This window comes from Gopherus flavomarginatus, chromosome 1 (genome assembly GCF_025201925.1).
Source record: "Gopherus flavomarginatus isolate rGopFla2 chromosome 1, rGopFla2.mat.asm, whole genome shotgun sequence".
NCBI lineage: Eukaryota > Metazoa > Chordata > Testudines > Testudinidae > Gopherus > Gopherus flavomarginatus.
The window spans coordinates 69,906,369-69,922,038 of record NC_066617.1 but is presented as its reverse complement, the minus strand read 5'-3'; the positions used below and the strand labels follow the sequence as shown (position 1 = coordinate 69,922,038).

General features: G+C 43.7%; 1 protein-coding gene across 2 annotated transcripts in view; it reads left to right on the top strand.

The window, feature by feature from the left end:
- The window catches only part of BEST3 (bestrophin 3), a 37,967-nt gene extending 25,587 nt beyond the window's left edge, over positions 1 to 12,380 (top strand). For both annotated transcript variants that reach the window (XM_050935265.1, XM_050935274.1), the window contains 3 exons: positions 3,998 to 4,078; positions 5,471 to 5,622; positions 8,507 to 12,380. In XM_050935265.1, the coding sequence (XP_050791222.1) occupies positions 3,998 to 4,078; positions 5,471 to 5,622; positions 8,507 to 9,428 (1,155 nt within the window). In that variant the 3' untranslated portion in view covers positions 9,429 to 12,380. The remainder of the gene's footprint in view (positions 1 to 3,997; positions 4,079 to 5,470; positions 5,623 to 8,506) is intronic.
- The last annotated feature ends 3,290 nt before the right edge of the window (positions 12,381 to 15,670 follow it).

Here is a 15,670-nt window from a genome sequence, read left to right as displayed (position 1 = left end):
TAACATAAACGTGGCTAAACTGATATCCATTCTTAAGCTGTGCATCTGATTTGTTACATATACCATATACGGGACAAGGTTTCCCATCACATGAGACGGTTGTCCCAGACTAATTTATAATCCATTCAGTTGTGATGGCCAGCAATCCAAAAATAGATCTTCGCTGTACTGCACTGCATTCATTTTCAGAGGATGATCTCATGGGCTACATGCTGGTGGCAGGTCAGCCAGTCAAAAGGCCACAGCTGAAGTTTTCCCGGCCACTGCCCCTGAGTGTGCCTATTAGCTTTTGTTAGGTGCCGGGCGTGCTGTGGGGTCACTGACTTCAAGCTAGCTGAGGAAGTGGCTCCACTTAGAACCCATGAGACAGCTTGCTCTCAGGTTTATTTCTATCCAAACAGCAACATAGTTATACTTGCAATGTTAATACCACATACCAAAGGCACCTCTCCCCTCCTCCCTGTCTGAGTCTGGACTTTTAATTCTCACCTTCTCCTAGCTAGTGAATGAGACCCAGCTACAGTTTTCCTGTGGCACGATGTAGAAAAATCTTGAATATATGGCAAATACTGTACACAGGAAGTGATTCTTATTACCATTGTTAGTTATTTGTATTATGGGAGCATCTACTGATTAGAACTCCACTGAATGGGGGCTGTACAAACACTTAAGAAGAGACTCTTACCCCCAAAGAGCTTCCAATCTAAGCCCTAACTCTTGCAATTTACTATGTGCAGTTTGAGTGCTGCACCCACACAGAAACCCATTGATTTCTAAGGGGCTCTGAGAGGGCCCAGCAATTCAGTCCCAAGCTGTAAATTGCAGGACTGAGGTCTAATTAGACATGACAGACAAACAATGGGAGAAAATAAGTATTTGTCTCTCCATTTTACAGATGGGGAATTGAGGCACAGAAAATTAAGTGACTTGCCCAAAGTCAAATGAAATCTGTGGAAGTTTTGGGAATTGACTCCCAGTCTCCTGGATTGAGGACAGGGCCTTAACCACAAGACCACCATAAACTATTATAGCACAAAATCAGTGGGGAGGTTGAAAGGGGAAGGAGCCTTCTCCACATAGCCCAAGCAAGCAAGATTTGGGAGAGTGACAAAGACCATTGGAGATCCTCCTGGTTCATTTATGACACCTAGACCTCTAAAAGACCCCTAAGACTCCCAGTCACTAACACATCCAGTGCTCCTCCACAGAGAACAGCTGAAACACCAGAGTGCCCCTCTATGATAAACATATATTATAGATAAACACACGTGTTCTGTTCGTTCTCTCTGAAGCACCTGGCATTGGCCACAATCAGAAGACAGGATACTGGGCTAGATGCACCATTGATCTGACCCAATATGGTTGTTTTAATGTATACAGCCCTTCTTTGTAAGTGGAGCATTCCAAAGAAAGCAAAGGCCACACTGTGGAATTCTTTCAAAAGTTAATACAAAACCTGATCCTGCCTGGGGCTTTCTGGGATTGGTACGACTTCCCCCAGGGATTGTTCACAAAGGCTTTACCATATTAAAGCCAGATGTTTGAAAAGAAAGAGCAAACATAAGGGGGAAATGATGTGTCATTTGCCCCTTTCTCTAGGAGAAACCCCTCTGGTTCTCTCCTGGCTCTGAGGGAAGGAAGCATTATATGTGCCTGGTCATCTTCCCAGCAAAGCTATCCATAGCCCTGTACTGCAGTTCTGACTTTCCCGTGGGCTACAGGCTGTTGAGGGAGAGGCTGGCAGGAAACACCCCCAGCTTTAGGGCAAGTTCCATCCTATCCTACTCTTGAAACTTCAGTCTCAGGCCCTAAACCCAGAGAACAGTCTGAGTTTCTCACAAATTTCAAACCGTCTCCAGAGATCTTTTCCTCTCCCTGTGACCATGTCCCCCATCCTACAGATACGTCTTTTTTCAGAAAAAAAAATGGAGAAGGCTATTTCCAGGTCAGGCGGGTTCCTTTACCAGCCAATTGCAAAGACCTTGTCCCAACCCCCAGCCTCACACTGCCCAGTTACCAGCACTACAGAATGGGATCCCCCTGCTTCCCTGAAGGCCAAGCCTTCAGGCTCAACTTGAGCGATTTCAAAATAACATTTAAAATAATTCGGTCTTAATAAAAACAAAATGTAGAGTCTGTTTTCTGTTTGCAATAAACAGGGTAAGAGGACACCCTGGCTTTCATTGCATTCCATTTTTAAAGCGGCGTGCTTGTCTCGACTAACACCAGGCTAGAGAGAAATTCTCAGTATGATTGCGGTGTGACTGCGAGCTCAACAATAGCTACCCTGTGCCGGGGCCACGCTAACCAGACCTGAGAATGGAAAGGTGATGTGACTGATTTCCGGGAGATTCCAGCTGGGTTGTTTTGAGTAGGGTAAAAGGCTATCGTAGACAGTTGAGAGGGCTGGTTCCCTGAGCTGCTTTTTAGACAGTGAGGCCATCAATTGGCCTTCAGTCACCACGCTGATGACATTGATTGTGCAGGGAGGACTGCATGAAGGTTCCCATCCTCCTCCCCTTGAGCAGGCTAATAATGGGATGCAAAGCCTTTAGCTGCAAAATCCCCAGTTCAAATTCAGTCCAGGTCATCACTAATCAAATGTTATTCCAATCATGTAGGTGTTGGGTGACTGTGTTGGGGCACTCCTGCACCCCAATCTGGAGAAAATTAACAAGCCCCTCTGGGCTCACCTGCTATAAGACAGGCACACCTGCAGGGTCTGCGCCAGCTGGAGGAAGCAAGTTTAAAAGGAGTGCTTATCAGAGGAAGAAGCGCAGCCGGGGGAAAGCTTCTGTGCCCCAGCAAGCTGATGCTTGTTCCAGAGTCACTGAGAGGGGAAACAGCTAGCAAGCCTCTGCCGCCCACAGGGACAAACCAGACCTTTATAAGGAAACCAAGAGACTAAACACCCCCTTAAATGGGGACCAGAAAGGCTAGACTAAAGCTCCCAAGTGGGGAAAGAACTTTTAAAGGGAAAGAGATTCTAACAGCCTGACTGTGATCCTAGAGAGAGTCCCAGCTTATCACAGAGACCTACATGGAATGGACAGAGGGTCTCAGTACAGTTCCTAGGGCACTGGTGTCTGCTTTAGAACTAACACAGTTGTGACTGACAGTACCACAAGGAGAGGATAGCTCAATCTCCTCTCTAAACGTGGTCCCCCAGATCAATTTGAGATAAATTTGTTGGGCAGTGTGGGGAAAGCGTCCACTAGCATTGCCTAGGTACTGTGTATTTATTCTACAGATATACAGATGACTTCATTATCCAGCAAGACAAGGTGGGTGAGGTAATATCTTTTATTGGACCAACTTCTGTTGGTGAGAGAGACAAGCTTTTGAGCTTACGCAGAGCTCTTCTTCAGGTCCTGAAGTAAGTAAGCTCAAAAGCTTGTCTTTCTCACCAACACAAGTCAGTCCAATAAAATATTACCTCACCCACCTTGTCTCTCTAATATCCTGGGACTGACTCAGCTACACTTCATGATCCAGGACAGTCAATCAAATAGCTTTCATGACTGCTAAATTCAAAGCTGGGACCTAGAGGTGAACATTCCCTGTGTTCAAAGGAGTACAGATCTGTTTTGGTTCAAGCCTACCTTTATGGCTGACCTCTTAAAGGTACCTCCTGAAGATGTAGTGACTTAGGGCTGACTCTGCTGCCCGTTAGGAATAACTTTGCTAGTTATTTGGTGCAGAAGCCTGAGATATGTTAATTCTATCACTGCAATTCCATGTACATTAAGATCTGTATTACCTGTAACCAAACCAAAGAGGGACCAAAATTAATATGTTGACATTACCTAAAATGCCAAAGTACCTATACAACTTAGTGCAGCTAGACTGGCAAAACGTCACAAACGTTGGGGGAAACAGGGGGCATGGGAGAAAGAGAACATGAAATCTTAACAGTCAGCCTCTTCTAAGCCATTTTAAGGCTACCACATTAAGCTTTGCATATTGGCATTTATTCAGTCTGTGATTTTAATTGTAGGTTGCTGAGCAGCTTATTAATCCATTTGGGGAAGATGATGATGATTTTGAAATAAATTGGTGCATTGATCGAAATTTGCAGGTCAGTATTTTTTGTCTCTACTTTCCCCTCTTCTGCTTTACTGCGATATATTCTAAATGTATTCCTTGTAGATGTGGAACTGAGTGTTATACAGCGAGTGGGACTGAGAGTTATACAAAATGATTCTTTACCCAAAGTGGATCATATCTCCAGAATCCTCCATGTTTAGTTTTTAAAGTCAATATATTATTAATACACCATTTCATATGCCTTGTCTGCTGGGGAAAGGATGTAAAGTGAAGACACCTGAGCTGCCCTCTAACCGCAAGTTTATTTCACGTAACACTGCCTGTACTCACCAGTTCAGCCACATAGGAGATCCTGGAAAGACTACTCTGAACCAAATTTTGTTCTCATTGACCCCTTTGCAAACTCACTGAAGTCAATGAGGTTGCACCAGTGTAATGGGTAGCAGATTTCAGCCCTGTATTTGTACAGAGCAGGTAAATAATTTACAGAAGTCAGCACTGCCAAATCTTGGTGTTAAAATTATTCCTACATTTCTGATGGCACAAGTGTGACCCTACCACCCAGGAGAGTAAGGGCACATGAAGAGTTCCATTACTTCCCTGCATGGGCAACTCACATTGCAGGTAGCAGAACAGGAAGATGACCAGTTTCTGTGAGGTCACAACTCCAGAGCAGGTGTGTAGCCAGTGGAGGTGGAGGGAGGAGGCACAAGGAGTAAGGGCAACCTTGGCTCCACCCCTCACAGTGTGCTGGCCAGCTCAGCTGAGCCAGCATCATCAGAGAAGTATCTGCACCTGATGCAGGGTTCTGAGTCACAGTCTTGGTCATTCCTGGGGGAATGCAGTTAAATACAACTCGTTACAAAGTCACAGCTGAGCCCTTTATTTTTACATATGTAAGTCGATGGTACAAGGCTGCTCACATGCTCTGTTGGGAATATTTTTTAAAATATGGACAACATTTGCTTAAAGGTTCCTCTACGTGAACTTCTGCATAAGAAACATCTCTACAAATAGCACAATAATAGTCCTCAGACATTTCCTGAAAACATGGCACATCAGAGAATCACATGACCATGTAGCTAAATAATCCAGTTAATAAGAATGCTTGCTGGAAAAGTTAATTCTTTATCATTTGCGATTAAATATGATGTAATATGAAGGGAATTGTTTTGCAAACGTATGGGGCTCTGTCCTATTCTAATTAAAGTCAATTACATTTGTTGCCATTGTGGGAGCAGAAATAATCTGTTTTAGCTTTTTATATAGGGCTGATTAACATGGATCAGACCTGTAGCCACTATGTACATTTTACATAATTTCATAAAACATATTTCCTAAAGAATATTTCCCATATAGCAGGGAATAGTATATTGTGCACAAAACCATATTTAAAGTAGTATAATTACAACTATGATCCCAGGTCTCACTTCTGGCTGTGGATGAAATGCACATGAACTTACCAAAGATGGACAAAGATATTTATTGGGATGATTCAGCTGCTCAGCCACCATACACACTGGCAGCTGCCGATTACTGTATTCCATCTTTCCTTGGATCAACTATTGAAATGGGGTAAGTAAAGCTGCCATCTTTTCATGATGTCATGAAGGCTGCAAAAATGTGTATCCAATCATCTTAAAGGCCTATGGATCTTTAAATGTATATCATGCATAAATGTGACTTCAAAGTTGAAGTTCAACATTTAAAAATAAACAGGTTTAAAAATATGTGATGGTTTCTTTTCATATGCACGGAAGTGTACAAATTCAACACCTGGGGAAGCTCAGTGGCCATTAGAAAACTACTGATTTAAATGATCCTTTTAGGAGAGTGACACGAACTTAGCCCTTTGGTTTTTTGTGGTATTGTAGCAGTATAAAAGAGCATAAACCAAAGAAGCAGCAAGGTTTTTCATATAAATTTTTAAGGTACTAAATCCTCTGTGTACATGATACAATTAACACAATACCCATTTATTTGCTTGTTTCTTATGCAGACACTCCCTCTCTTCTTGCTGGGTAAGATCATTCCAGACTTTTGGGAGACAAACTATACAAATGGTTTTATGACTTTTCAATTAATAATAATCCAGAATTGTTTTCTTGCATGTATACCAACCCTACTGCAAAGACCCAGCCAGAGTATGTGACATTGCTGGTGGTTCTGGCACTCTGCATCTACACCATGTAGTGTATGTGTAGCTACCTGCCACAGTGAAAAGCAGGCTGTGTCCGCTCTGCTATCTGTAGCTACACATGTCAGCGAGGCTCTGGCAGAGAGGAGGCAGCAGGGAAAAGTTGTTTTCCCTCCTGCCAGACTTTTTCCGCACTGGCGGAGTCTTTTCCTGCAATGGAGAAAGACTCTGGCAGTGGAACACTACACTAGTATTTTTAGCATTGTAAATGGAAAGGCATGACCTGGGTGAGTAGAAAGCTGTGTAGGGTATGTATTCACATACACGCCCTTCAGGAGTGTTTATACTTTACTCGCCTAAGCTGTGTCCCTCCATCACTGCTATTTATACCTGTGCTGAGCAGTATGTACACTACACACTGCCAAAAGAAACATGCAGTATAGATGTACCCTCATAAAATACGGTGACAGGCCAGACAGAGCATGAAAAGTTGAGTCAAAACGCATATGATGTGCTCTAGTGTAAAACAGATCAGTGAACAGGAAGAATATCCTGTCCCTTTAAGAAGCAAACAAATACTAGAGCTGGTAGAAATTTTTCCTTTGAAACTTTTTAAAAAAATAAAAGTGGCTTTTTCAAAACCTAAAACTTCCATTTTTTTTCAAAAATTTCCAGTTTTTCACTGAACCCAGAAAGGTTGACATTTTTGGAGGGATTAAGTTTTTTTTCCTCCTTAATCCTCTTTCTCTCTTCATCTACTTTTTTGCCACAAAATACAACGGAAAGAATGATGTTCGGAATGTTTTTTTCCTACTTTTCCTTCGTCAACTTTGGAAAAGTTACAGAGTAGCAGAAGGAAAAATGAAGGGAAAAAACACACCTTGGCTGTCATTTGATGTATTGCATTCTGTGAAGAGAAAGAGGGAGGAGAAAAAAGTGGAAAAGGGAGGACCCAAAATTCAAGATTCTGATATTTTTATAAAAAATATTTCATGAAAAAAATAAAAAAATGTATGAATTATTCCATTTTACATCTTTGGAAATTCTGTATTTTTTCCTGAACCATTTCTCCATTTTTTTCTAACCAGCTGTAAGAAATATAACAAGGTGTCCATCAGCCAGAGTTCAAAACCAAGGTCTAAAGGTCTAGCTTGTTTCAGCCAAGCCCAAAACAAATATCTAAAGTGTGGCTCACGTCAGCCAAATTCCAGAGAGGAAGAAGATTCACCTCTCCGACTTCATTCTAGCTCACCTCCTAGGGACAAGTCGATCCTCCCTGGTGCCCTCTGCCAAACTAAATCCTCTGCTGTCACAGAGCATCCCATTTATAAGTACTGGAAGGAATTAATCAATCCATCAAAGTTACCATGTCCATACCTGAAATCCCTGCTCTCAGGACAGTCAACTGTGACCCTTCTTCTAGTGTTTCCTCCCATTGTCTTTACACCCCATGGCAAGTACCAAATGTGCTCCACTCCCAAAATGGTATGGCTGCTGTAACTCATCATTAACCTCAGAAGCCAGGCAGAAAAGCAGAAGCTAATGGGTGGGATTTTCAAAAAGACCTAAGAGACTTGTAGCACAAGGCCCATTGATTTTCAATGGCACTTCTGCTCCTAAATCACTAAGGCATTGTTGAAAATCCTGCTCAGTGCCTAATTTGTAACGTGAGAGGTGTCGTGGCTCAAGCAATTAGGTGCGGGGGCTCAAGCAGTTTTTTTACTTTCATAACTGAAGCAGCAAGCCCAGCAGTGCCGGAGCTATGAACTATCACGCCTAGAGGTGCTGGGGTTATGAATTGCCAAGCGCAGAAGTGCTAGGGCTCCTGGCACAATTAAACACTGTCCACACTTCCAGGAGCACCATTACCTTTTGCCTGAGACTCTTCCTGATAGAATGAGGAATATACTGCATAGAGCAATTGTTCTCCTCCTGCCACTGCAAAGCTCTGATCATGTGGAGCTGCTATCGAGGTGCGTTCCACTGTTCTAAGACAGGAGGGAGAATCAATCAGCATTGCCTGTGCTCCTTTTCCCTTTCAGTGCATCTGAAAATTTTCAGCCCCACTTCACTCTTATTTGCTCCTCCTATACCTCATAGAGGCCCTTTATTAGGAACACATTTGTTCCTTAAGTTCTCTGACTCTCGTCACTCATTGTTAACGTAGCTCTGTTCCACTAATGACAGGCAGCGAGAAAATGGATCATTATATGAACCATATTTTCCATTTAACATGAAACCTTACTGCAAACACTACACTTCTTGTGATTCTAGAATAAAAGAAATACAGAGTGACACACGCTGCATTGCTTTATCTTACAGGCTATCTGATACAGAGTTCCTTCGTGGGGAAAACTGGTCTTGGGATGATGAGAAATACAGGCGACAGTCCTCAGTGCTGAGAAGAGTTAAGCGATTTCTGAGTGTCCATGAAAGCTCTCCTTCCCCAACCAGGAGGCGCTACAGCAGACAGACAAGTGAGAACTCAGTTTTTTTCCCTGCTCATGAAAAGGGTCACATCAGCAGTTTGCAAGAAATGCATTCTAGAGGGAGACATTTTGCCTCAAAGGTCAAGAAGAAACATGAGCTGGCTGATAGGAATCCCCGACTGCACACTAGCATAGATCTAGCACCTATTAGTGAAACTAGCAGAACCAACATTTTAGAGAGCTACCAATCTAGTGAGAATGACACAACGACCAAGACAGCTTTGCCAGTCCCCAAAGCAGTTGTCACTGCTACTGAGGACAGAACACTCAACGCGTCAGACAGACAGACTTTGCAGACAGACACCTCCACAAACGTGTCAACAGAACAGGATCCCCCAGGCAGTCCAACTGAGCCACATTCTGATCCTGTGGATGTGCCACGACCTCATTCAGAAATGACTATGTCTTTTACGGATTCTGGGCAGCATAAATCATCCACCGTTGTAACAGAGGAACCAAAACCTGATTTACATAAAAGTATGACAGCAGGTGATAGCAAAGATCAACACGGGAGCTCTGAAAGATGTTCCCCAGACTTCCATATGCTCAGTGTTACATTGCATACAGATGCTGCACCTCTTTTATTGGATTTCGGAACACCCTCTGGACAAAGCACCTTAAGTGGTGAAAGTAACATTGCTGCTACCTCTACTGCTAGAGATACAGTTGATGTGCATCATTTATTGGAACATCTGGATGCTAAAGAAACAGCTATAGTGGAATTCATTAATGAGAAGAATGAAGGAAATCTCTGACAAGGTTGTCAGAATCTTCTAGATTCCAATTCTATTCTATTGTTTACAGTGGAGGAAAATGATTAAGAGCCCCTGCAGCCATTCGGGGGTTCGCCAAACACAGAAAACTTTCATTTTGCAAAACAATTGGAACTTCCTGTCTCTTTTGAAACCTGTTCTTATTCAGATTTTCTGATAATACAGAAATACAAACACCCTGCTCAGACCACACATACAGTACGTCATATGGCTGATCTTATTTCCAAGGGAAATTACTCAGATTGCTACATTAAAGCTTTCCTCTCTCAATAAGGATTCTGGCAGGGCAATATTAAATTTAAATTAAAACAAAAATCTCAGCCAGCCGGGAGCCTCATTCCCTGGATAGAGCTCCCCAGCCAGTACCCAGCTTTCGCAGTGTTCTTCGGCCTTTCTCTCAGCATGAACTCCACCTTTGAACGTGGCCCAGGAAAGGGACCTCATGCTGTCTAAGGCCATGATGGAAAGGGGTGTTTTCCCTCTCTTTCAGCGGTGGGAAAGGAGATTTCTCTCAAGCACATACACGCCCAGTCTTTCTCTCTTGGAATCCATCCTTTTGCAAATCAAATTGCTTTTATAACACAGCCAAGTAATTATTTCCCCATCGAGTCTTATTCAAATGACATGAAATAGCAAGGATAAGTGTTAAGGAATCATACTGATGTCATGCCAGTACAATTCATTAACAACACATCCTCCTCCACCATCCAGGGGTGTGGATGGTTCCAAAGGCAATGGAACTAATGCAGTTACTCTACTCATGGCAGGAGGCAGAGCACCCTCCCTGGGAGTGCACAGCTCCTGTGTGTGCCTGAAGCACTGCTCTGTGGCTTTCTCTATGGTAGCATAGGAAGGGCTGAGAAGTGTGGGATGTGACCAGTGGATCCACAGCTGTGTAGGTTCACTGACCAAATTCCCCCAAGTCCTGCATGAGGAGAAGGATGGTCGTAGCTGCAGGAGGGAGTCTATCAGCAGCCACAAAGCAGTTCCACCATTTGGGTAAGAGGATTCCATAGCCAGCCCCCAGCAGAGCACAAGCCTGAAGAAATGGGAGTCTCTCAGGGGTCAAGGATTCTGGGCTACTGTTTCTTTTGTTTCCTTTCTCTCTGTCTTTTCTGATCGCAGAGATCTCGCCTAATCTGCCTCCAGGGTCCAATCACCATCTTGCCACCATCCTCATTCTCAGAGAAGAATGAGGGAGGATTTGATAGCTGCTTTCAACTACCTGAAAGGGAGTTCTAAAGAGGATGGATCTAGACTGTTCTCATGGGTAGCAGATGACAGAACAAGGAGTAATGGTCTCAAGTTGCTGTGGGGAAGGTTTAGGAAAAACTTTTTCACTAGAAGGGTTGTGAAGCACTGGAATGGTTATCTAGGGAGGGGGAGGAATCTCCTTCCTTAGAGGTTTTTAAGGTCAGGCTTGACAAGGCCCTGGCTGGGATGATTTAGTTGGGGATTGAGTCTGCTTTGAGCAGGGGGTTGGACTAGATGACCTCCTGAGGTCCCTTCCAACCCTGATATTCTATGATTCAACCTCCTTTCTCTCTGCTTCTAACAGACTCGTAGTTGTATTGGAACAGAATAATCATTTACTCCATCCCAGACTTCAGATGGCCCTCCCTCCCCCACAGTACTCAATTGAAACAAAACTGAGCATATTTTCCCCACTCTTTAAGTGGGTTTATCTTTCATTGCCTGCCTTTCTAGTAGGCTCCACACCTCATCTTTTACATCAGTGCTTGATCACACAACTTCTGACCAATGATTTAGATGCTTGGCCTCCTCTTTCTTTCACACTTGTTCCGCTAACTAAAGACCAGCTACTGCATCCAGCTGGTTGGCTGGACAGAGTTGTCATTCAAATTCTCTCCCCTCTGATTTGTAGCTGCGTAGAAGGCCTGCTTTATAGTCATATAGTAGGCCTGCTTTATAGCCACGTAGTAGGCTATAGGTGTGCAGTAGGCCTGCTTCTGTTAATGTTTCATTCATGCTTCCATTACATGTAGCCATGCACCAAACCTGGACCAGCAGCGTAAGAGCTTACAGGGCCTCATAACACTGGAAAAGGATACAGACCAGTGGGAAAATGCTCTCAGGTGTTTCACAAATAGAAACTAATTACAGGAATAAATATAAATATTCTGTCCATTACTTGTACAGAATGGGACTTAGTTATGGCCATTTTCAAAATTTCCTCTTGTTAGTTAGTTTGTCTGTGAGCCTACTACTGCATTCATCTGGGTGCTGAATTAGCTTTCGGACCAAGTTGGTCACCTAAGCGCCTCTTGCTACAATTTTTTAAACTTTAGTTTAGTCAACTTACTAATTATAACACTAGCAGCCCCAACAGTTTATGGTTCACGTTTACCAGTATAATCAATGTAAGCGATTTATTACATAAAAAAAGCTTTATTAAAAAAATGAGGTTGCTTTGGCTGTATTAAACTATGTCAAGATATGTCCCAACAAGGACCTGACCAATAGCGTAGGTCACTTTGGAAAACAAGAGCATCAGAGGGCAGGAGCTACAGATGTTTGTAAAGCTGGAAAAGAGTGGGGAGAAAACAAGGGTAGAACAGAGGCATATGTCAAAGCAACAGTTTGTTACTGTCTCCTCGGGTTGATCTTGGAGAAGGTGGGATATATGACCATAATGTCCGTGGTATGATGAGCCGACCAATACTGCAACTTTCTAGGTGTTCGCATTCTAAGTCAGAGTTCAAGAATCCAGAATGTTCACATTTTATGGAACTTTCTGGCAACCCTCATTCATATATGACAGAAATGTGAGTTGACTGTAATTTTCTGTTAGAATAATAATTGTATGTATATCTATACAATGGAAATGTACAAAATGTAATTCAACTACTTGTCTAAGGAAGCAAAAATATCCAGGGTGATGCTAAATAAATGATACAGCTTTATAATGTCTTATTTTAGGACCAAATAAATGAAGTTTATCTAAACAGAAAAGTTTGCTTATGAGCACTTCACACTTTAAAAATAGAATTGAGAAAAAAGCAAATATACAAACTAGAGGTGGAGTAAATCATATTTGTATAGCTTACCCTATTCTGCAAAAACTGCTCAATGGCAACACTATCTTGTGGTCTGGGCCATAGCCTGTCAGATCAAATATACAAGGTATAGTCCTTTACTGATGAGTACAGAGCCATGACATTATAATACTGGGAACTATAAATACCTACTATAGTATACATTAGAAACCAAGACCAATATTCCAGAGATGCCTGTGCATAGACTTTCTAGGTCTATAACAACAAAAGCTTCAAGTCTAAAAGTCCATGTGTCAAACTTTGTCAATGCCAGAAATGGGTCATATGTTTGTTCAGAACCATTAAGCTTGTCCTGAAGTACAGCATTAGCAAGTTTCTCAATTGATACTGCTCCATATTTGTTGGGTCCAGTGCTCTTCTTAAAGGATTGGTTTCCATAAAAGGGAGACTACATGCTGTGCTCCCATATCTGGTAATTGGTCTAGAGTATTGCATCTAAAGGAAATCAATGTATTGGGCCCAAGCCTTGAGTAGGCATATGGCATCCCCAAGAATATGTCCTTAAACATGGAGATTATTTTAAAATATATTGTTAACAATTGGACCTTCTCACTTTGATGTGAGCTAGGTGCCCCACATGTCACCCCCTACAACCTCAGAATTTCTATTCTATAGGATTGGGTATCTAGGCATCCTATGCACTAGCTTGCATAGTATGTTTCATCTGGCAGAATCTTCCAAACATTAGCCCAGATAATTCAGTTCTGACTAATCAGGACATAGTTATGGAAGTGAACACACCGAATGCATAATCCTGTTATTTGAGAGCATGGTGGAAGGAGATTTAAGGAAACTTGCTGTAATACCTGTACATTGCCATAGCTCCAGACGTCTCCTTTGAATACAGCTGCTCGCTTTTGCATTCCAGAGTTTAAAGTGAGTGTCAGAAGTCTACATTCCATACTTATCTAACACAAGGTCTCAACAACTTCTCACACAGTTCTTTGCCACTCGCCTCACACAATCCTCGCTTCTACAAATCTTGCGTTATTAGGGTTACAGCTAGCCTGACTCTTGCTCACAGAGGGAACTGTTTGCATTGAAAGCTCCTTCAAATCCCTGTCAGTTCTTGCTCTATTTCCACAGGGGGTTGGATGGGTGGGGAAGTTCTGAGGGGGACAGTCAGAGAACAGGAGCCAGGCTGTTTGGGGAGGCACAGCTTTCCCTACCCAGCCCTCCATACAGTTTCAGAACGCTGATGTGGCCCTCAGGCCAAAAAGTTTGCCCACTCCTGTGCTAGGTAGATTAAAGCTATAGTGTGGGTATTCCGAGCTGAGCTGCAATCATACCTTCCTTTGCACTGTAGACACACTCTGAGACAGACCCTGCACTGAAGAACCTACAGTCTAAATAAACAAGATAGACCGGGCAGGGGAAAGGGTAGAACACACAAGCCGAGTGAGCAACGTGTCAATGGCAAATGTCATGTCACTTCCACAAATTTTGTTTGTTTATTTATTTGTGTATTTAAATCTTCTCAGTGGCGTGGTGTTACACGGGGCGTAGCTATCTGGAAAGACAAAGGAAGGGCGAGAGTTGGTGCAGACAGCCAATCAGCACAGGGTAGAGCATGGTCAGAATGAGAATTGCAGAAGGCAGTCTGCTGCCACCATCAGTTTCTGTCATTCCCTACACAAACACATGCAGCCGCTGCTCTGCTGCCTTCAAGTCTCTGGCTGGCTCCTTCCTGCCACATGTCTGTGCAGAGAGGGACACCACATGGTCCTAGTCCCCCAGAACAAGAGGTCAATATAGTTCTGGGGCCAGGAGGCTCTGGGGGTGGAAACGATGGCTCCAGCTGGGACCCATATTACCCCCTGCCTGGCCAGAGAAACAGTACCTGCTAAAACTGCGGCAGCCAGCGGTGGATTAATGCATAAGTCCACAGGGTCTGTGCCCAGGGGCCATGGCCAATTTAGGGGGCCCCACAGGAGCACCAGAAGGTGTGTGGAAGGGGAGGGACCACCTGATCTGCCCTGGCCCCTGTTCCTCCTCTGCTCCTTGGGGGCCCACCCCCTTGCCAGGCCAGAAACTGGAGCCATGCCATGGTAAGAGCTGCCTAGAGAGCCAGACCCTCCACCTGCCCTGGGCAGGGGTGCCTAAGAGCAGTCCCCAGTCCAAGTCCCCACCCCCTGAGGAGTGCAACCCATGGCAGGTGGAGACTCCAGGGCTTCCTGAGAAGCTCTTACTACTGCCTGGCTCCAGCTTCCACACTGGCTTCCACACTGGCCCCCCCACCCCAGTTCTGGTTCCCCCTGGGGTCTGGGAGTCCAAACTGTTCTTTGTGACCAGGGCTCCAATAAATCTTAATCTGCCTCTGCCTGCAGCTGCTGGGCCACCTCTGTGCGGAATGCTTCCCACAAAGGGTGTGATACTAGTGGGTGCAGCGACCACAGAGAAGCTGCCCTGGTCATGTTAGGTGGCAACCAAGAAAGAGAAGTCAATGTATGAGACTACTCCATGTTTCCTGTTCAAGTGGGAGCCACTGCACATTTAGAACCCACATAAACCAACCCGTCACAACACTTAATCTTCTAGACCAATAGTTAGACTGCATATCAGGAAACTAAAGTAACAAAGCCTTTCCTGGGCATACCCTGCAGGCAGAAAAAGACTGAAGGATTTATGTAATCCTTGAAAATCAACTTGGGGCCAGGTATCCTTCTGTTTGCGTGAGCAATATGCTACCTACAACAGCTGTCCTGCCCTACAACCTGTCCCCACAGAGTCCTGATTCCCAGAAGACTCCTGAGCATGTGGCATTGCCACAAATGGACATTCAATGGCTCTTGGGGAAGAGGAAGAGCCATTTGGAGCATGTTGATTGAGCTATGCGCTTCCCTCCCCTCCCTTTTGGTGTCTTTAGGATTTTCCCTTCCTTTTTTTCATTTATTTCCCCTCTGCCATGCCTCCCAGCCTAGGGAAGTTCCTTCTACATCACAAACAGTAACACATGTTCTGCATAACCCTGTGCAGAACATGGCCCTAGTTCACTTATTTTCCATTGAAAGAAAAGGTAAAATGAAATGAAAAAAACACCAACTCAAACCAGTTTTTCTTGATCAAATTTTATTCATTTATATGTTAATAGCTAGAATCAGACCTAACAAGCAAGATGAATATTCAGATAGGTATAACTCAGATGAA